A 22,966-nucleotide genomic window follows, 5' to 3' on the forward strand; every position below is an offset into this window, starting at 1 on the left:
TAGCAATGGTAAAAAAAACATCCTTTGCAGTATAAATCGAGCTATTTTATGGGACATTCTGTAGACTATATATAAATATATATATATAAATAAACAGTTATATGGCGTCCTCTCATGAATGTATATTAGATGTATAAATCTGTGTTGTTTTTCTGACTTTTGAAATATTTACTTGTGCCGGGTTTGTCCCTTAAAGGAAAATAAACCATAACACTCTGCAGGGTAATTTAACTGTTTATTTAACAACAGTTTGTTTGAATCAGCCGTTTCCTTGGCGACCCTGCGGAATGCGTCCCAGGGAGTTCCGTTCTAGAATGCCGACTTCTGTGACACAACAATGAGAATTCCAGTCCAGCCCCCAAACGTCCCGCCGACGGATCCGCCGTGTTTGAAAACGCTCGTGCCTCCAGTCGACGACTGAACCTTAAAGCTTGTGCAAATTTAGTTTGGGATGTGTTTGGTTTGATCTGTGTTGTGACACACGGCAACAGAATATCAGGGTGCTTCACTGAGAGAGGTAAACTAATATACAGAGCCAAGTTTTTGTTTCTTCTCCCGTTAGAAAGAAACACATGAATGATTAAAGTTATTTGACTTGTTTAAAAGCTAATGCTTGACGCAACCAAATCCAAGCGAGCTCGGTGGTAGGAAAGGTATAAGACGTGATCCGCTCTGTCTCGTTGTCCATAAAAGGCCCAACCTGTGTTTTCTTAGATTGTGCTGTTGTTAGAACTCATTAGGATTTTGGAGAAAAACACAGCCCCATCTCTGAAGACACAGCCATAAAAGTATAGTGAGAGAACAATGGCTTACTGAGACGTGCGCAGACTTCCCAACTCTACACCTGCAACACGGCCCGTGTCAATCTAATCAGTTTCTCACGAAAAGCAAAAAGAAGAAATCCAGGCTGTTGTGTTCCTGTGTGAAGCCTTCGGGAGTTTTGTGAGAGGATGAAGCAGAGCTTCTCCTCGCGCTGATAAGACCACAAACCTGAGCTGGACCCTGTGTAGTTGCAAACTCCTGAATTATGTTGGTGTAGAAATATTTCATCAACATCCACCATAAAACGAGGGATGCTGAGTTCAAAGCCGCTCAGCTTCCCAGAGACATCACCTCCCAGTTTTAAGTGAGATTCAGCCGACACATTTACTACCAGTTTAAATATAGTGCCGGCACCATTAATATCTTTATTATATTCTGGAGAGGTCTTTTTCAATAACTGATTGACATTTCTGAACGTAACCGGCAGCAATCCTAAAATCCTCACCGTGGGTTGCAGCCGCGCCGCGTTTCTTAATGAGCAGCAGCAGAAGACGCCGAGCTTTAAAAGTAGGCCTGTGTTGAAAAGATTGATTCTCCGATTTTAAATCGATTCTCATATTAATTCCTAAAAATCGATTCATATGTCTAAAGATCGATTTAAAAAAAAAAAAAAAAAAAAAAAAAAAATGTTTTTTTTTCATCATTACATTACAACTTTTGGTACTTTTTTGTTTATGCCCAAAAAAGGAATATTTAGTTGGACACGAGAATAACTGGTGCCATGTTTTTGCCTTTAAATATGTTTAAAGGTATGAAAACATTAAAGTTTTCAGTTATAATTGCATAAATTGTATATATTTCTTTGCTTTATATACTGTCTTGGGGTTACATTTGCATAAATGTTAAAAACTAAATTCTCATAAATGGGGAAAAAAATAAAACCGATTTCATCCGTCTCTGTTTGTTGCCCTGGATCTGTTTGGTAATTCTGACCCACACGATGTTTCTGAAAGCAATTATTATATCAGCATTCTGGGAGGTGATTGGTCCTTACAGCATCATTAGCTGCCAATACTTGCTGTTGAATCTCAATATAATACTAGTATTAATATGTTGCAGAACTACAGTCATATAATTCATGCAACAGCTCAAAAAACAGTTTTATTAACACTAACCCAAATCAATATCGGATCGAATCAAAGCGTGATAATCGATTCTGAATCTTAAGAATAGATATTTGAATCGATCCCCAGCCCTATTTAAAAGGTGCTCGGTCCACAGGAAGTGGGGATGGAGTTGCTTCCCAAAAATGGGCGTGGACCATGGGGGTCACCTCCACCTGCCGTCTCAGCGATCACGCAGGCCCGTCTACCCTCACGGGGGACAGACAACCCCGTGGGATCATCGGCGAGCAGCATGGCTTCGCGCCGGAGCTTCTGAGTGAAACTGCCGCCGCCACAGCGGGGCAGATTGGTGGGATGTTTCAGCTCAAGAGCTCCACACTGCCGGCTCATGTGACAGCAACTGCCGCCCCTCCTGCTTCCCGTACAGTAAGAGGATGATTTAAGTCCTGCTGGGACGTGGTGGCGGCCGATCCACCGGACAACGTTTCCCATGGTGCCTCCAATTTCAGCTAACGCCCCCCCGCCCTGTATCTAGCGTGTAACGTGGACAAAGAGCCAAAAGATTCCTGCTTGTCGTTGATTCCAAGACATCATGCACACGGATGAAATACTGACACAGTGAGTTAACCACAGCGGGAGAGTAAAAGGAGACGATATTAAACCGGGGATATCCACAATTTGTCCAGTGAGACTGCCAATGAGAAGACTCATTTCAGAAATACTACAGTTCATTATACTGAGGCTACGTTTTAATCTAGATGAATAAAAAAGCTCATGAACTTTCCAGAAAAATAAACTGGTCTGATTTTTTCCCTGGAAAATAGCCACACGTACTGGTTTCTCTTTCACTGACATTGTTTTATAGGATAAAGGATGCAGTGTTTTATAGAAAAAGGAAGTTTATCGCCCGCGTGGACTCGAGCGTTATCTCTCTTTCAGATAATATATTGCATAGGTGACTTCTCTTTTTCTTTTACTGTACGAAGGAAAGAGCTGACCAAGGAAATGCACTTGAGGCAAAACAAGAGCCCGCTACAGCCGCTTGAGGAGTGGTTTCGCTTCTCCTCCCCTTGGACGGTATTTCCATGCCTAACCACCCAAACGATCCAAAATCAAAGAAAGGGCTGTTAGTTAAATTTGCCGGTACGAGTAGGGTTGCCACCCGTCCCATAAAATACGGAATTGTCCTTTATTTGAGAAAAAAATGTTGCGTCCCGTATTGAACTAATACGGGACGCGATTTGTACCGTATTTTCATTAACTTTTACACCATATTCTAGTTGAATTATTGAAATAAATGAACCTTTACACCATATTCTAGTTGAATTATTGAAATAAATTAACTTTTACACCATATTCTAGTTGAATTATTGAAATAAATTAACTTTTACACCATATTCTAGTTGAATTATTGAAATAAATTAACCTTTACACCATATTCTAGTTGGATTATTGAAATAAATTAACTTTTACACCATATTCTAGTTGAATTATTGAAATAAATTAACCTTTACACCATATTCTAGTTGAATTATTGAAATAAGTTAACTTTTACACCATATTCTAGTTGAATTATTGAAATAAGTTAACTTTTACACCATATTCTTCACCTGTAGCTATATTATACATCTGGGCTGATGTGGACATACATAGCATAGGAGGATATTTCAGTTGCTAGTATGGTTGTCTGTCTGTACAGTCATGCAAGTTCAATGCTATTAAAGCACTTTAAACTTTAAATCAAAGCATTTGGTTTTTTTATATAAAAATTTTATATAAAAAGAAACACATTTTTATTCAGTGTAGAAGTTTGGGGGCTTTTTTCTTTTGGCTCCTGCGCTGCTGAAATCAGGGCGTCCCTTATTTCTATTTCTGAAAGGTGGCGACCCTAGGTGCGAGTCCCTGTAATGGCATCGACCACCTAAGACTGTAAACTCTCACGCTACGCGGCCTCGGCCTCGGCCGGAGCACGCAGCCTCCTGGTTGCTCGGGGCAGCCATTAGGATGCAGCTCTGCCGCCGGGCTCCCGAGTGTGACGGTGTGTAACTGGGCGTGAAGAAGAGATTATCACTCAGGTTATGCCGTCAGGCCTCTCCTGTTGACTGAAGGTTAAAACGCTAAACATCAACAAGGGAATGGTGGCGGCTGACGGACTTACAGGTGATGTAGTAGTTGACGTTCTTCTTGAACTCCAGGCCCATGTAGTTGGGGCTATACTCCTGGAACTTGATGGTGAACTTGATGTCCTTCTCGGGCTTGTTGCAGTTCACCAGCACGTTGGGGTCGAGCACCGTGCTGCAGGTCTCCGCCTGCTCCCTCTTCACCAGGTACAGCTTGTAGAACTCGTAATCTCTCCCCTGGTCCGCTTTGGGACAGATGATGTCCAGCTTGTCTCCGATGTCCGGGTAGATCACGAGCCCCTTTCCAGCGATAAACCTGGAGGACAGAAAAGAAACAAACACAATGCCATTTGTTACAAACTCATAAAAGAAACCCGATAACACAATGAGAGTTTATACAGCCTTGATACTTTGAGCTGGGGGAGTTGTTGCTTCAGATTTGTCTGACACGGCCTTTAAGGCGGAGCGTCATTAATTCAGGCCCTGCAAGAAACGCTACATGTCGCAGCTTGACGTGGTTCGGAGTTAGTCAACAGAGCGTTTCACACAAATCCTCTGAAGTGTTTCTCTTTCCCCCCCCCCTCTCCTCATGCTTCTGCTTGGATCTAAATCAAAGCATACCAAAAGTTTGAATGAAACCAAACAAAATGGCCTGACACAAAATGGCTGCTGCAGCCGCCGGGATTACCCGGGAGGAATGCCACAGATTTCTTTTTCATATTTTTCAGACTTCCAGATAAGACCCCGTGCTTCGGCGTAATACCGGCGCGCCGCTCCGACCTGAGGGGGACGTGTTTTTTCTGGAGGAAGACAAGTACACAGGGGTCAGCTGGCGGGGTCGGGGCAACTCGGTGCATCTTCCCTCTGTCATGATCATCTAGCGGGGGGATTAAGATAATCCATCTGACTTCGCAGTACCTCTCCTCCTCGCTGCACGCTGCCAGCCGGAGCTGACTGGCTCTCGCTCGCTCGCTGTTATGCACTAAAGGTGGAGGAGAGGCGGCGTGTGTGTGAGTAACTGTGCGTGAAGAGAAGGGGCAGAGGTATAACGAGCACGCCGGAGTGTGTTCGGGCCCGACGCGGCGCGCACCGTTACGCACGTCTGCCTGTGCGTGTATTTGTGTGCTAGTCGGGCCGGCGAAAAATGGGCTGAGGCTGCAGTCCCATGAGGCGGGAGTGGGCGTCGGGGGGGAGGGAGGGAGGGAGGGGGGGGGGCAGATGGGCTGAATCATTGTTCTGGACTTGTTTGAGGCTTAAAATGTCAACATGGTTCAGCTCTGCTGTCCCAGTTAGCCAGGCATTAACCCAGACAGCCGGGCTGACCACGGGTGTGTTTCTGCACGGGTGTGTGCGTGCGCGTCGCGGTCGCAGACAGCCAGCGCAGCGGCGGGCCTATCTGCTAGATCTGCCCATGCCAGCGGATTTAGGCAGGATTTAGCGACGCGCGACGCATTTGTTGTTCTTCCTGATCCCTCACGTTTTAACAAGACATCAGCGGTTGGGTTTACCCCCCCCCCCCCCCCTCCACCCGGTCCATCGTCTCTCTCTCTCTCTCTCTCTGTTTCCCCTGTTTTTCTCCCTGTCAGGGGGTAATCTCACCTTATCTGGTGACCCTCATTTCATCATCACACACATCGTTTCACCGGTAAATAGCCGGCCGGAGGGCCGTGATGCCTTGTGAGCGAGGCTGGCGGAGGAGTGTGAGTGGTGGTCATGAGTAGGTGATGATGGAGGGGGGGGGCGGGGGCTCTGAGGATGTTAAACACTGGCAAACAGCCTGCCGTTGTAAGAAAAGTCTGACTTTCTGAAGAAAGACCCATGAACATGATTGGATGTAGGGATGGGCGGTATGGACTAAAAAATGTATCACGATCATTTCTGGCATTTATCCCGATAACGATAAAAATGATGATAAAAAAATACCAATTTAACTCCACTTTTGTAACTATAAATCTATCTCGCTCTCAGATCCGTCATGTTTGTAACACAAAAACCTCATCAACGGGAATTTATCTTTCTTCTCTTTCTTTCTTTCCTTCCTTCCTCCCTTTCCTTCCTTCCTTCCTTCCTTCCTTCCTTCCTTCCTTCCTTCCTTCCTTCCTTCCTTCCTTCCTTCCTTCCTTCCTTCCTTCCTTCCTTCCTTCCTTCCTTCCTTCCTTCTTATTTCCCCTTCCTTCCTTCTTTCCTCCTTCTCTCTCCTTTCTTCTTCCCTTCCTCTTTTCTCCCTTCCTTCCTTCTTTCCTTGTTTTCTCCCTTCCTTCCTTCCTCCCTCCCTTCCTTCCTCCCTCCCTCCCTCCCTCCCTTCCTTCCTTCCTTCCTTCCTTCCTTCCTTCCTTCCTTCCTTCCTTCCTTCCTTCCTTCCTTCCTTCCTTCCTTCCTTCCTTCCTTCCTTCCTTCCTTCCAAAAATCAGCTTTACACAAAAACATCATCAACGGGAATTTATCGTTTTTACCGCGAGATGACAAATTCTTACCGTGGGGAAATTTTTTGACGGTTTATCGTGAACGGTAAAATATCGCCCATTCCTAATTGGATGTCTTAAAATGACCAAAGATGGGACGCCATTCGCTAAAAAGATGGATGCAAAATGAAATTTGTTGCTTTGTAACTCCATTTTTTTAATGCTGAATATGAAAGCATGTGTGGACCAGAGGCTTGGACACTATTGTCTGATGGAGGGGCGTGGGGGGGCCGATAAGGCAGAGAACCCGGGGTATCCTTTGTCCCTCCGCATATGGCCGCATGCTTGTGTTTGCGTGCAAACACACATCTGATTGCATGAAGATGTGTGTGCACGCAGCAGCGCCAGGGTACACGTGCATGCCTCTATGAAGACACAGACACAATCAGTCTCTAATTGGATCTACAAGATGCATCAGTGAGGCATAAACAAGTTCCCATGGCAACGGCGGGCTTTGTTGCTGACCACCCCCTCTCCTACACCACCTTCTCTCCATTCCTCCCTCTAACCCCCTGATCTCAGCGCCTCTATTTCAGTTCTGCAATCTCACCCCCCCCCCACCCCTTATCATTTCCTCTTCTTCATCTCTTCAACATTTCCCTCATTCTGTTTTTTACTTCCCTTTCAATCCTCCCCCTCCTCTCAACAGACACACACACAAAAACACAGAGAGAAAACCGAAGCATGAAACCAGAAAAAAGAAAGACCAGGCAGGCGCGCAATCAGACTTTTATTTGCTCGGCTCAACAAGTGTTTGTTTTTTTGGTAAGCAGAATAAAAAAGGGATATTTTCCCCGAGTGGGCCGTTACAAAAGTGCCAACATGGTTCAAACTCTCTCAAATTCGGTGAATAAATGAATACATCTTCTCGGCGATTTCGACTCATTTCATTCTTAAAGTGAGCAGCAACAATTTAGATGAATAATTAAGATTTCTCAAATCTTAATATCTTAATATCCCTGAAGGATTTATCGCAAGCCGGCCCCTGTCATTGATTCAATTTTCCGAGCAGACCTCATAGTTGGCGGTTAGATAGCTATCCTAAATGAATTCTCTGCTTCTGTTTTCCAGCCTTTGTTAACTGTCTGCTATAATGAGGCTCTGGCTGCTGTGGAGGTCTGGAAGCGCTATCGCAGATGGGAAAGAAGCAACATAAAAGAAATAGGGCAGCAATTAGTGTTTAGCCCAGTTTAAAAGCCCTCCACTTGGCAAGCTGCAGCCCAGCTTCGGTCCAGGATGTGAAACTAAACTGGTGGGCTGGGACTTTGTCTCCTGTTTGTCTCTCTGTTGGCTTAATCAGCACCACTCCGGTGCTACACACAGCCACGCAACGGAGAGGAGGAGACGAGTGACTGGAGATTATTGTACTTTTGAGGAGGTCGAAAGGGAAAAAGGGGGGAGAAAAGAAGTTTGAATTGAATCTTTCATTCATGTTGTCTTGAGACTTTATAAAACCTGTTGATGAAAGAGGTTTGGGTGCACAGAGGAAGAGCTGTGCAGATACAAATAACGTTTCTGGGAAGTGACCCCGAACGTGAGAGCGCTTTTATCCCCCTCATGTCAAACGAGGTGGATCTGCCCGGACCAAATAAAATAAAGAGAATCATTTTCAAAACAACCAAAATGAGGTTGGTTTTGTTTCATCTGGACGGCTCCACGGCGCGCTCAATCCTGTAAAGAGCTTATGCAAACAGACCTACGCTATAGCACAGCGGAGAGAGAACAGAAAACAACGGAGCAAAAGAGAGCGAGAGCCCCCCTCCTCTCTCCTTTTACATTCCACTGGTGAATATGAGCACATGATCTCACATATGCTGCGCCCCCCCCCGACTCTCGCCGTGTTCGCGCGCACACACAAGCGCACACGGATGCGGGAGTGCACAAAAGCACTGTGGGGTGCATCCTGGACCTTCCCAGCCCAATTTCCCAGCCACCCCTATTCAAGCACCCTGCCCTCACCGACTTTCATATAAAACGCCGCCTACACTAAGGCCCACTCAAAGCCCCTTACGGAGCCTCAATTCCCCCCCTTCCTCCTCCCCCCCCCGGCGTTTTCCACCCCCGTTCAGTCAACCCGAGCCTCTGCCCTGAGCATTGCACTGGCAGGCGGCCTCTGTTGCCGAGTGAATGGACCCGGGACACAGGAACTGAGACAGAAAGAGGACGAGACGTATCGACAGAATATGGTTTCAGATTGATTTGTTCCTCCTGAGCAGCAGCATGAAAACGCACCGCGGACATATCATGTACGAGCTGTTATCTCATACTTCATCATATATGTATAATCGATTTCATGCAATCATCAGGTTCAGGTCTTCTTGATGTCTCCTTTGGACGTAACCTCCCTCTCTCTCTCTCTCTCTCTCTCTCCGGCCTCTAAAACGTCCGAGCAGTGATCACGCCTTCATCAACAGGTGTCTTTTCCTTAGTCCCTCCTGATATCAGCGCTGTAATTATCGCGCCAGGAGAAGTGCTCCTCCACCAATTATTATTCCTCTACTACATTATCCACAGAATCAGTGAGGCCGCTTCCTCCTATCATTAGAAATGACACTTTCCATAAGGCAGAGATACTTAAGGCCATTTCAATTAGCATGCGGTGGGCTAACTGTGTGGATAGATTTTCCGCTCTCGTGAAGCACAACACCGGTTTACCCACATGACAGGGTTACACCAAAGTCAGAAACAGAACACAAAGCTGTGTTACGCAAAAGCTATTGAACTCAAGCTGTTGTGTAATGTGTACAGAGGAGGGAATTTAAAAGTTATTGACTTGCAAGAAACAAAAATCGATGTTATGTGTGATTGTAAGGCACAAATGGATCCTGTTCTCAATCAGGGGGACTGTTTTAGCCTTAAACCGCCTTTCAGATCCATTTAGGCCGAGCCGCAAAGCCTCACAATGGAAACATTCAAACAGGAGCTTCTGAAATGGCTTTGCTCTTGATGTGTGGTTAAGATCCACTGAGCCTGGCAGAGACAGTCTGATCATTTCATACATGGGAGAAAGGCGCGTACCACCGCACTGTCAGCATGTCTGCAGCTCCAGAAACACGCTCCACATGTTATAATGCTGTTGAGCTCCCTGGAGCTACAACACACCGGTCAGAGGCACCTCCCTCTCGCGAGATGGCAGAGCTGGTCAGAGATCTGCGATCATAGCCCTTGGCCAAACCCGAGCGCCTGTATACATAGCTGGCTTCTGTCAGGCTGTCGCGGGGGCAGATGTTCTTAGGGAGGCCTGACTATAAACACACACACATAAACACATGCCCCGCAGCGTACACACACTGATTTCCTCACATGTCAAACACGGTAAACAAGTCGACTCAGTGCTAACGCCGGCCACACACACATGGAGAGGCGCGCGGACAAACGTAAGCATCCTGAAATTAAGCAAAACAAGGTCCATCTGGCTCCTGAATTGTTTAGCAAAGCAGGAAGGATTTGACCCTCACCATGGAGAACGAGGACAAACTGGCCAACGGGTAGAGGGACTGGATAAACTAAACTCAAGCCACATTGCATTTCAGCTCCGTGAGGCCAGACATGGCAACAGGGCCTTTGCTTAAAAGCCGAAACTCTGGTATTTTCCCCTCCAGGCTGTCCCCATTAGAGACACAGATGCCGAAAGACGGACAGAATATCCCGAATTCCACCCTACTGAGACCTGCTTTTGTACGTGTGAACACAGGCGCCCTTTCGCTCCCACAGCCGCAGACCGGCGCGTTCTGCCTTTGGACGGCTCAGTCAGCAGCCTGGCATGCAGAGCAGATCAGATTCGGTGTGACTCATTACAGTCGCACACCGACACGTTATAACACCGGCTGACACACACCTCTTATGTTCTTGAAACGAGCCCGGTATGCTCGTCTTCTATCACTGTCACATGGAAGGGCCGGCATCGCACAATCGGCGGCTGTAACGAGCTAACAAGATGACGTCCAGATGGCCTTGCCACGAGGAGGACAGAAGTGGACGTTGTTACAAGACGAACAAGCTGAAGAGGACCGTTGAGTGAGGGGAGTGCAAGAAGTCATTAGGGAGGAGAAAGAGCATAATCTGTTTCGTCTTATGGCCTCTGTGGTTTCTGTCAATGCGGAGCCCATCCCTCTCTAAGAGCGGGGAAGTCAGCGAGGAAGGGTGTATGCGGTCGTGATTGAACGTCATCTACCGTATCACTGACAGCGAGAGAAAGCCCAGACTGTTGCTCTCTGGTCTCCACTTAGTCATCTCGGAGCCCAGGGACTGAGCTCTTTCAGCTGGAGGGCCGCGAGGAGGAGAGGAAGGGAGAGGTGAGGAAAGGAGAGGAGGAGGAATCACTTGGCTGAGCTATAGACGAGACAGTTTGGGTCAGTTTCAGCCCGAGTTTAGCCCTCGTCCTGGGACTTCGCTGCGGTGCAAAAACACACAAGCCTCTATCCCTTCCCCTGGTTCATTCCCTGGCCACGACACATCACACACACACACACACACACACACACACACACACACACACACATACACACACACACACACACACACACACACACAGCCAGCTGCCTCCCATCACAGAGAAGCAGCCACAGATGGGCTCTGCATGCGCCGTAAAGATCTCTCCACAGGCTCAGTCTACGGTCACAGCCAAACCCGCCTGGCCCGGACCCACGTTATGTGCGACTGTTTGTGCAATGCATGCGTCCATACAGGCCGGAGAGAGCGAGTGCGACTGTTGTGGTGCCAGACGGCCCAAACGAGCCAAAGTCGGGATGCGAGGGTGTCGAGCAGTCACAGAGAACCCCCCGGGACCAAGTACGGTAGAGCAGCCCGCAGAAAAGGTGCAAGGTTGAAACCGAGGAGGTGCAGGACGGAGCTCTGGACCTTTCATACTCGCCCAATTATTTCCCTCCACTACTCGGAGAAGTGGGAGAAAGAACTGAAGAGAGAGAGGACCGTAACCTTTATCCAACCCACATAACTCGCCCGGTTGCTACCAGCGGCCATTTTCTGCTCTGTACCTCCAACCCCATCAATAAGCCCTCGAAAAACCATTTAAGACAAACCCCTTTAAAGCTGCCTCTCAAACAGACATGAGCCTACTAATAACCAGAGGCGCGCCCAGACGTGCAAACGGCCCTCACACACACCTCGCACACCAGCAATTCTGATGCTCGTCTGCTTTAGATGGAGCCGGTCCTGGTTAAACAACCGCCCTCCCATCCCAGCGTGCTGGCTGGGGGGACTCAGCTTTTGCCCGAGTAATGAAGCGCAGTCAAGGCTCTCCGAGGATGAGAGGCACGACACACTGTGCCGCTAAAGTTGACTCATTTTTCGGCTGAAACAGAGCAGAAGTATGTAGCACTGCCAGATTTGAGAATCACATCATCCAGTGATTTTGGCAGAAGATAATCTCCCAAACAAACCTGACAACCATTACTAATGATGCTTTTCTTGGAGGGAGTGCTACAATATTTTTGCTAAATGAGAAAGAGAATTGCTCTCATTTTTGAGAAGTTAGAGCTCAGTTTAGTTTTGCTTTGCTTAATTCAGCTGGTTGCATTTAATCCAGCAGCCACCGTGGTACTCGTCCGTGCAGAGCGGTGAGTAATTTTAACCTCCATGTGCGTGAGAGAGAGGGTGCAAACTTGCAAATTAGATAAATCAGATGTAAAATGTAAATTGTTGAGATGTATAAACGCTTGAAGGTGGATTTTCGCTCCCTTCTTCTCACAGCCAGAGGAGCTTCTCTTCGACTTCGATCTGGCAGCGCAGCTGTGACCCGGTGCCGCGGCCATGGGAATACCCTCTCTCCTCATTTTTATTGCCAGCAAAGAAAAAAAAGACACATCTTTTCAAAAATGTTGAGCTGCTCCTAAATAAACCTATAAAGCCGGGGTGAAAATGAAAACTAAAGATTATTTACCTAAGGCCCGCCGGTGTTCGGGTCCTATTCTGTTTCAGAATATAGAAATTAACTGCTTCGAGTTCAAATTTTATTGCAACGCTTTACGATGAAAATGGAGCTGAGTGGATGGTTTATAAGCCCGTATGTTGTTAACAGGTGTTAATACGGCAAGACCCAGACGATCTGGAGAGACACCAAAGCCTTCCTGGAAGAACAAAGGAAAGACACGGCTCGCAGAAAGCAAATCAATCAATCTCCGCCAGAGCACGTCTGGCTCTGACAGCCCGGCTCTGAACCCAGACGTAAAAGATAGTACGCAGCAAAGTTCAAAATACTTTCATTGTTCATCTGTCAGCGTGAAAGACAACTGCATGGGAGAGGGAGGGAAAATACTAACACAATATTTATCTTGTGTCCCCTTCCCGCCTGACTCGCTCTTTCTTAATGTATTCCTGCTATTGTGAGCAGCGCTGAGAGATGGATGTGCAGAGGAGTCCGGTAGGTGAAATGTGTCGGCTGCAAGCACCGCGCAGTCACTCACACATTTCCAGACTCTCTGGTTTCAAACAACGGCGATAATTCAGTCACCAACAAACCGCACCGTGTTTGGTTTTGCTTTTTTCCCCCTCGCCTTCCTTTCAGCTGACGCCGTACGGCGATGTTTCTCCAGCGATGCTCTTTAAACAGCATCCCTGGGAAACTGAGAAAGTCAAACAGCTGACAAGACGTCACCTCGTGAACCCGTCTCTTTTCACACACAAGCACCAGCGATGGAGATCTGACGCTCCCTTTTGAGCCCCATTCTCTTATATCTCCTCGCACGTACAGTTCTCAGCATCTCTCATCGAGTGCTTGTCGAGCCGCGCTGTCTAAACAGGCCTCTCACATGCACTCCATGCTGCCTTTCAAGGCTGGTGACTCTTGATTATATCACGTCAGACATGGGAACCTCGTGACGGGCACCGGCTTTCTCTTCACTTAACAGGTTGTGGTAAAAGCTCTCAAGAGACTCTAATTTTTTCTACTGTGGACACATTCCTCGTAACGCAGTTTTTTCATTTAGCCCACAGCTGCGAAGGCTGAACTAAAACGCAGTTTTTACAGTCGCTTCCCTGTAGCAATACCTTTCCCCTGCATGCCCGTACCTGGGCCTCACGCAGGCCTGTTGCGACTGGCCATGCAGCGCTACACAAGTAGCATATATGACCTGGGGAATGATCCTGTGTTCAACACACAAGGACATATGCATGCATGAATGCTCTCACACACTCACACACACACACACACACACACACAGGTCATATGCACAGGCACATTCTTTAAAAGCCAACGGTAGCGAAACAAGAGAAGATAGGCCTCTCTGTGTCCAAGTGACAGAGGGAATTACACGCCGAGCTAAAACACCGGCTTCCTGTCCAACTCAACAGCGCCGGATGGCTTTCAGATGGATTTTAGCCGGATCTCACGCAAACGGCGAGTCGATATGGGTTAGCGGCCGATCGTTGTGGAGGAACAATCCACAAGCCATTTGGGGAGAAAATGTGCGTTTAGGGCACTTTGCACCGCAGCCTTGTCACCCAGCCATCACAAGCCTGGACACCGGCCAACAGGCTCCACTTACAGGGCCTGACGGCACAACTGCACAGAAATATTCCAGTATTCCCGAGCCCGTAATTACGCCAGCTGAGAAACTGTATATCCCCCCATCAGACACATGCAAGCCGCGAAGGAAAATGGGAAGGAAACTTCCACTGATGAGATCGTTCTGTTTGCAGCCATTCAAGAAGCCGTGAATCCACGACCCCGCTTTGTGTTCGCGAGGAAAAACAAACTTCAAACCTTCAGCACTTCGCCTCTGATACGCATGTCTGTCACCAGCACTTTCATTATCATGGAGCGTGTTAAATGTTTCTCAGCTGCGTGAGAGGTCCGCAACACCACGGATGATGGAGCTGCCCCGTCTCTCGCTCCAGCTGTGGCCGCATACTTCAGGACCCGTACACACGACCGAGTGGGCCGAGAGCGAGGGCAACAGAGAGAGGGAAATAGGAAAGTGGGGAAGAGGGGGAGAGAGAGGGGGGGCACTGAGAACACGGTGCCAACCAGAGAGGCCCACCGCGCCTCGGTCCCATCCCTCCAGCTGAGGGCTTTGATTCGCCTGATTGTCTCCAATATTGAGACACACAATAAACACAACACTTGGCGTCCATTTGCAATTCTAATCAGTCCCTCTCAACCGGCCCGGACAACTCAGTCAGAGCCCTCTGGGATATCACTCATCTGGCTGCAAAATAATGACACAATCATCACCATGGCTACGCTCACTCCTACATCCCATGAGCGGCAGCACGGAGAGGATATTAAAACACAGGAGCTCTTGGAGGACTAAATGAATTAGCCGGGAGATTAGCTGGATACCAGGTTAATGAATGTGCCACGCAGGCAGCTCCTCCCACCTCGCATTCACCCCCACCCCCTTTGGAAATGAGTAACAGCGAGGAGGCGGGCTAGCAGGCCTACACCTGCTTCTACGTGCAGGCTGCAACAGGACTCCAGGAAACCATCCCCCTTTCAACATGATATCCCAGCTATGTAAACTCAGGTCCACTGTTTCTTGATACGGTTACAAGTTACAACATTCAGCAGGATCAGATTTGAACATGCAAGGTGGCGCTACGCCACCGGAGACCTTGATACCATCATTCAGCCACCATACAGGTCTGTTTTTATTTTGAATCGGTGCAGTGATTTGCTTCCTGAAGCTTAACCTTAATGCAGTCGGAGAAGTTTCCGATAAGCGTGAAGATAAAAGAGGCTTTATGTTTAATAAACTCTGCCAAAATCGCACATCTGCGAGTCTGAAAAGCCCATCTGTTGCCCCTTTCCTGTGCTGTTTTCCCTCACTTTGACAACACGACACGGGTAGATGCTCGCTGATAAACGGGAGCGAAGTGACGCGCAATCACCCGCGTTTTAGTGGGCCCTGATGTATTTTGCGGTGAGAGTCACCCAGAAGATGAGCAGCTCAAAATTTATTTCACAAAAATAACGGGCGCGTTTTTATGGAGCCCCGCAATTTGACTTGCAAATCACACAGAAAAATTCATAATGTGAACGTGCCTGGTCTCCCCCCCTTCGTTTTCACGCACGTGCTCGTCGATATGTGCGTGCACGCATGTTCAGGCATGTGAATGACAGCCTGTCAGTGAAAGGGATGTCATTATCTAGCTGATGTCTTTGTGAGTTGTGACCGGGGCGACGGGGGCGGTGTGGGGGGGGGCGGGGTCACACGGGGAGCTGACACTCGGGCGGACAGGAAACATTATTTTATGATTTCCCTTCAGAAAGGAAGCACTCTTGTCACAATCTGCAATGCCACTGTTCATTTAGGGATTATACCCATGAGCACAACAGAGGAGTGCTGCTGTATGTGTGTGTGTGCATGACAATAGCATGATGGATGCCTATCCTTAAGCCTTATTTCTGTACCGAGGATATTTCTTAAGAATAACAAAGTGGGGATTTTTCTGCTTTGTTTGAAAGGCCTTGAAGTGAGGAGTCCTGGCGAACCTCTCCCCTCGCTCGTCCTTACCCTTTGACTTTCTCTGTGTAGCAACAATACGGGGGGCTTTAGTTCAGTGTCCTGCAGTCGATCTGGGAGAGCGCTGATAAGAGAGCTGATGGATAGGTTTAATCAGCCGAGCGCAGGGATCAAGACCGTGGGACAGATCAATCAAATGCTGTGTAGCTTATAAAAGAAACAGCTTTTATCAGTGTCATCGAGGGCTCTCTCTGTTTTTCTTTCTCATTGAAGGAAGAAACCCACATTGGCCCGGAAAAGTAAAAAGGGGCTCAGGATCTTAAAGTAGCACGAGCTAATCTGACAGTAAATAATGAGCCGAGTGAGGTATTGAAATAAAGAAGTGCGGAAATGAATAGACATGTCCACAACAGCAGAGATTGGTACATTTGTGCTGCGACTGATAAAACAAAGCTAAATGATCTGTAATGTGCTGAACTGTTTCTGAACCGGAAAATGCATCCAAACAGCTTTCTTAAGAACTTGCAGCAAAATCAAAGGGAGACAACAAAAGAGACAGCGACACTGAAACTATACATCAAATAAAAGCGTGCACGGCACTTTTATATGTAGGACATAGTGTTTTTAATCCACAGCTGTCTCTCGAGTCTTAAGAGCAGCTTCTTATCAGAAAACGTGAGTGACAAGCCTATTCTCTGCTTACGATCTGCGCTCATGATTGTTAGAGACAGCAACACATGTCCCATCAAACCCAAGACAAATGAGCTGCTCTTTCTTCCCTCCCGTGCATGGGAGATTTTATCCAGGCGGACATGCTTAAGTTGTCAGTGGGTTTCTAAACCCCATATTGAACAGCATATTGACTGATGCAATCACGGAGACACACATCATTAGACTCATTACCAGTGAATGTAAAAGGGGAGGACTGCCTAACTGGTGTAGCGGGAGCCTGTGTCTTCTCTGATAACGCTCGCTTTTAACAAGCACGGCGCAGGCAAGATGCAGGCTGTCTGTATTAAAATGAAGTGTGTGTGTGTGATGTGTGTGCTAATAAATAGCTTGTTTGACACGACGGCGTTCTCATTCACGCGGTTTGCTCTGTGATAACCGAGCGGATTGTGGCCTCGTAAAAGATGCTCCATGTGTTGTTTTAGGAAGCCATTTACAAACTGGGCCATCTCCATTACAAGGGCTATCTGATCATTATTACTGCCATCTGTAACACACACTCGAAGCGTAATCTGCACAAGCCAGCCACAGCTGACTCCCGAGCCACAGCGCAGCACACATCCGTAACAACTTCCGCTGAGATTTGAGCGTATGTGAGTGTGTGTGTGTGCACACCCTTAACGTGACCCAGCAGCTGCTGCCTCGTCACATTGCTGCTCTCGGTCCAACACGCCGCAGTCAACTTACTTAGCAGACACTCACTGGGCCGGCTCCACCACCATGAAGCAACTAACTATCAAATCTTTTTTATTCTTCTTCTTCTTTTCCTTTCCCCCCTGCTTTGCTGAGATGAATCCAAATATCTGTGCAATGCAAGTGCAATCTCCCGGCCAGAACTGCCCGCACCCTTCAAAGGGCTCGTCACAGGACGCACGTCTAATGTGCAGAGATGGCCGGTTAAAGCCTCAGCGAGGCACGCCGCTTTGAAGTGACTGCCCCAGCCCCTCCAACGGGACCCAATTCATTTCCCCTCCATTGTGTGAAAGGTGCTCCGGCCGCTCCATTTGGGGACGGCGTGCGCGGGGCGCTTTCAAGAGTCACGCCACTCCATTCCAGAGCAGGAAACCCAGACTTGTCCGGGTGTACAGGGGCTTCTTCGCAATAAATGTATTCATGCATTCATATATATTTCAAATGGGAATTTAACCCAGGCCTCATAATGCACATGTGGGGCTCAGACCCGGGATCCTTGACAGGCATGGAGGTGCCATAATCAGAAGTGTATAAATAAATCAGAAAAAGCTGCAAACAGCGCTCCTAAAAGCAGAGACGCGGGCCTGAGCTCAGTGCCAGCAGAGGATTCGCAGAGGTTTGTCTGCAAAGAAAGGCTTTCATCTCCCAGACAGAAGACGAGAGAAGAGGAGTGATGTGGCGCAGGTTTGGGGCTGTCATGTTTCACAGTGGGGGGACTTCAGAGACAGATGAGCAGAATTGCTAAAAGTAGCCAAAGTTTCTGCCGCATGGAGGAAAAAAATAGAAATAGAAAAAGTGAAAATGAGACAGCAGAATGTGGAAAGAGCAACAAACGTTTAGGTTTGCAGGTTTAAATCACAGTGTGAAATATTAGACCGCAGAGCCTTAAGAGGCAAAACTTCCTCGGTTACTCATTAAAACAAGTCTGCGCAGTTGCCTCCTGCCTTATTCTCTGCATAGTTCATAAAGCGGGCCGAGGGGTCTTTGGGATATCGTGTTTGCTTTAGCAGACCTTCACCGCTATTTCCAATATCGGGGAGATGAGAGGCTTCCACGGCCGAGCACTTCATGTGGGAGAATAAACACACGTCTAATGGGAAACATGTGTGTGGGGAGATGAAACGGCCTCCGTCCTATGAAAAGGATGAAATATAGACCTGTGTCCTGCCGAGCTCCAATCACGGCCGTAAGAGGGTGGAGGGGAAACGGCAGACCCCCAACAGGCTCGCTCACTCAACAAACACGCACACACAAGCTGCCAATACGGCCATTCTGCAGCGGACTCATGTGGAGGCCGGAGTCTGACAGTGACATCTCCATTCACTCGCCGGTTCTTTTTCTATTCCAAATGTGCATAGACACACACACACACACACACGCACACACACACACATGCACAGAGCCAGAGGCCACAGGAGGAGGAGCAACACTGGGGCATTTAAAAAAAAAAAGGAGAAAAAAAGCCCTTTTCCCTGCCGTGGGTCTCCGTGGGGTTTAGCATGGCATTATGGGTAGATTAGACTTGGGAGTGCTTCACTATCTGATGTCATTGTTGGTTTAAAGTTGTCTGGATGGCTTGTGGAACTCGGACCTGACGGCAGGCACATTTTGCCGCCGTACAAAATGCTCGGGGCAGCGGCGGTGATTGATTGCCGGTTCCTATTGTATCTGTCTGGTACGGCTCTGCTGGAAGAAGAATTAGCCTGACAAAAAACTCACAGAAAAACGCTGCACACATGACGCCATCAATCAAGTCAGCAATCAAAATAATTTGATTAAGAGACTTAAATCCCACTGGCGTACGAGTCCCTGCTCCAGTAGTGCAGAGACAAACTCAATTTACTGACAATCCATACATGATAGCATTAACTCCACTTTAAGGCCCAAAATCTTTTTCCATTACTTACATTTTCTAAATATCAGGGGAAATATAAAGGAAATAGCTTAGTTAAACTGTTTACCTAGGGCAAGGACAACTTAGAGAAAAGAATTACATAAATAACGGCAACTTTAAATGCAAGAAGGAATTCCAGACAGGCTGCCCAGACGACTAAACTAATTTGCAATTAGTTCAAAACACAAGGAACTTTACAAATGTTTTTTTTTTTCCCTTCCAGCTCTGGTAGATGGCCATACATCCGAGATGTAGGGTAGTGGACGGGCTGGAAGAGGGACGGGGCTGAATATGTGTGTAATTGTCTTTCCCCCCCAGTTTCCGAGGTGTGAAAGGGAATGCAGGGCTGCGCTGGGGTGTCCCAGGGAGAGGCGATTGAAGCGTCAGTCACAGCTGCCACGCAGAGCCCCGGCCCGCACCAAATCCCAGGCCCGGCCGCGGCTCCTCCGCCCGCAAAGGCCAGGCCTGGGAGCAGCAGGACTCCCACAGGCCTTTTCTTCCGACGCCTCTCACCAGCACAAGAGGAGGAGGAGGGCGGATCACGCTGGGAATTTGCTTAGAAAAGGCTGTGCTGAAACTTGGCAGAATGGGTTAACAGAGGCGATATGCGCATACACACACACACACACACACACATACACACACACTCAAATGCTTTCTGTCTTGCCTGTGGGTATGGTGGTGGGAAAAAATTAAGTTGGGACAAAGAAAAATCAAAGATAAATAAAACTTCCTGTGATTGTCTGAGAATTTGGGAAGCACATTTGCAGCGAGCGAGCCACACGCAGGCAGGGAGCAAGGAGAGGAACGCTTAAACTAGATTACCAGAGAAACGAGTGGGTTTTGTTCGATGCCTAGGGAGACTAATGGTGGCAAAGTCCCGAGGATTATAACTGTGCCATTTCCACGCTCCCCCTAATATTCTCCATGTCCTGCCTCTGTATGCCATAGATGGATTATGATGCTTTATAATTAACATGGGGGAGGTGGGGTTGTTACAGACCGCCCATCTGCCACGCTGACACACTTACTGGAGGCATCCCTTGGGAAAAACTGGCTGCTACCACACTATTCCATTACTTTATCATTCTATCATTCTATTATCCTACCACTCGATTCAATTACCCTGTCACTCCATTAGTGTACCCATAACACTGAACAAAGAGCTGCGAGATGATCATTAATGATACGTCCAGGCTCGCTTTGCTGTGGTCACCCGTCTTCTTGTGAAAACATTATCTCTTTCATAAGTAAACCTAAGACCTAAGATGCCACAGGTAAATGCAATCGATGTACAACAGCCATATTATAACATATTATAACATATAATATAATATAATATAATATAATATAATATAATATAATATAATATAATATAATATAATATAATATAATATAATATATTAATGCATCTTAAGCAGAAAAAATCTTACCTTTTGTAAGAGAAAATATTTTTAAAATAATTTAAATCTTCAACAATTAATAATTACACCCCCTAAAAAAAACTTTTAAACAGTTCTAAAAATACCCATAAATGTGACATTCTCTTAAAAGACATTAACACAAAAGTTTATTTTATGGGCTGCTGTTTTTTTTATCCTCTTACTATAGTTTAAAATCTATCAATCTATAGAAAAACTTCACTGCAATAAAGGTACATTAAAGTACACACACACACACACACACACACACACACACACACACACACACACACACACACACACACACACATACATTATATTATATATATATATACTGTATATATATTTATATATATATATATATATATATATATATATATATATATATATATATATATATATATATGGCGCTTTTATAGTTACTTATAGTTTTTATAACTTTTTATATATATCTTTTTATATAACTTATATTGTATCATTTGTACATGGTGTTTATTAATTTCCTTTTTTTGCAATTCTCCAAATTAAGTTTGGATTTAAAGAATAGTCAAAATAATAGGAAGAAATACTTTGATAGTATTACTTAAGAGGCCAGCCTGTATGCCTCTTCACCACCTCAATGCTTTCACCCACTTATTTACTATAAACATGCACTTCCAGCACAACCCCACACATTTTTGTCATTATTTGCTGGAATCTGTCATTTCCATCCACAAGTCGTGGCACACTGAATTCAAACTCCTCGACAAAAGCCTTTGGAGTGCCACAACCCGGGGGAAGCAGATCCGCGGCTGCCTGTATACTGGGGACAGCTCCTGACGTCGTGAAGTTGTTGCAATGCAGCTGGCTGTTAGTGTAGCCAGCCCGCTGTTTGGGACTGGCATCTGATGAGGTCTGCCTCCTCGGCACAGAGGGGTTCTCTGAGAAAGAGTTAAGTCTGCGAGGTCAGTCTGGAGGAGTAGGTTATGAGTTCCCCCAGTCTGAGCCGCAGGGGTAATGGTTTTAGAGATGGCTGTCACACAGATCCGTTCCACTGCCCGGTACCGCTACTGATCTCCACCAAGCCTACTTGCTTTTCAATTGCTCAACTTCTCTCTGCCTGTCCGTCTTTCTTCCACTCTCACTCCCTTGTCTCCCGTGCACTGACACATGGAAGTAATCTAGCTCCACGCTGAACTGAAATGATGTGTGGTTGAGCCCAACGCACAGTTTCAATACTCTACACACTAGCTTCCTTTCCTTCTCTGCTTAATCCCCTTATTTCCAACTGCTGCTATGCGAAAAGACCCAAGATGGCAAACAAAAGGCAGACTTTCACCACCCCAAAAAAATGTCTCCACTTCCTGTGAGTCTGCATCCCTCTGTTTTCTCTTGATTCAGCTAAACTGCGCGGGCGGGTAGAGTAAAGGAGAGGCAGAAGAAATCCCAAGGGAAGGCTTCCAGCACCGGCGCCTGAGCTGCTGCTTGGCAGAGCCGGGGGCTGATGGGAACTGGCGGGCCGCTGCCAGCCAGGCCTCCGTCTAATGAAGCCGGGTTTGCTAACTGCCTGTAAGGCAGCCACTGTTCAGCCACTCCACACTCGTCCACCACTCGGCCCTCGACACTTTCACGGGGGCACACTGGCACGCTCCTAACACTTCCTTAATGCTCCGCTGTGGCTGGACAAAGAACAATGGCCACAACCACACCAGCATCCAAGCACTCGTTGACTTCCATAAGCGCATACTTGCCCCTTTCACACGCGCCTTTGACTGCCGCGTGAAAAGAATAACCGTAAAAGTAAACAGAACCTACTGGAATCGGTCGTTCGTTTTATGACTTGCAATTACTACGCGGGACAAAGAGCCAAACAAATGTGACAATTAACGCCGCTTTTTGCCCACTTAAATTTTAAATCAATTCGACTTAACTCATAAAACTATTGCCGTTGCAATTTGCTTTGTAACGCACTGTTTGTCATAGTTTTCTGTGACTCACCAGACACGTTAACTCAGGAATGCTCACGCCTTTAAGGAAGTTTCTAGGAGCGACTTCCAAACAGTTTCTTGCATTCAAGGGTAACAAGCATGTTTGAGTTTAAATATATCTTTTCTAAATCAAATTAACTATTTCCAGACATGATGTGATTTTAGAGCCTCAGATCAGTTTGTTTGTGTAGTTTTAATGAGCCAGATGAAAGATTTTACTTGATAAATTAGATATGTCAAATGAATTATAAGTTCTGGGAACATGAGGAAATATCTTCCTGTGAAATGTCTGTGTTTTTTTGTTTTGTTTTGTTCTTTTTTGTTCTTACCATGATATCTATTTACAGCCACAGTATCTCCAGCAGCGTC

At 46.8% G+C, this 22,966-nt stretch overlaps 1 protein-coding gene across 1 annotated transcript in view; it reads right to left on the reverse strand.

The window, feature by feature from the left end:
- The window catches only part of efnb1 (ephrin-B1), a 60,094-nt gene that overhangs the window by 31,396 nt on the left and 5,732 nt on the right, over positions 1-22,966 (reverse strand). The window contains exon 2 of the mRNA XM_061725780.1: positions 4,045-4,322. Within this exon, the coding sequence (XP_061581764.1) occupies positions 4,045-4,322 (278 nt within the window). The remainder of the gene's footprint in view (positions 1-4,044; positions 4,323-22,966) is intronic.

This window comes from Cololabis saira, chromosome 7 (genome assembly GCF_033807715.1).
Source record: "Cololabis saira isolate AMF1-May2022 chromosome 7, fColSai1.1, whole genome shotgun sequence".
In the NCBI taxonomy this organism is placed as follows: Eukaryota; Metazoa; Chordata; class Actinopteri; order Beloniformes; family Belonidae; genus Cololabis; species Cololabis saira.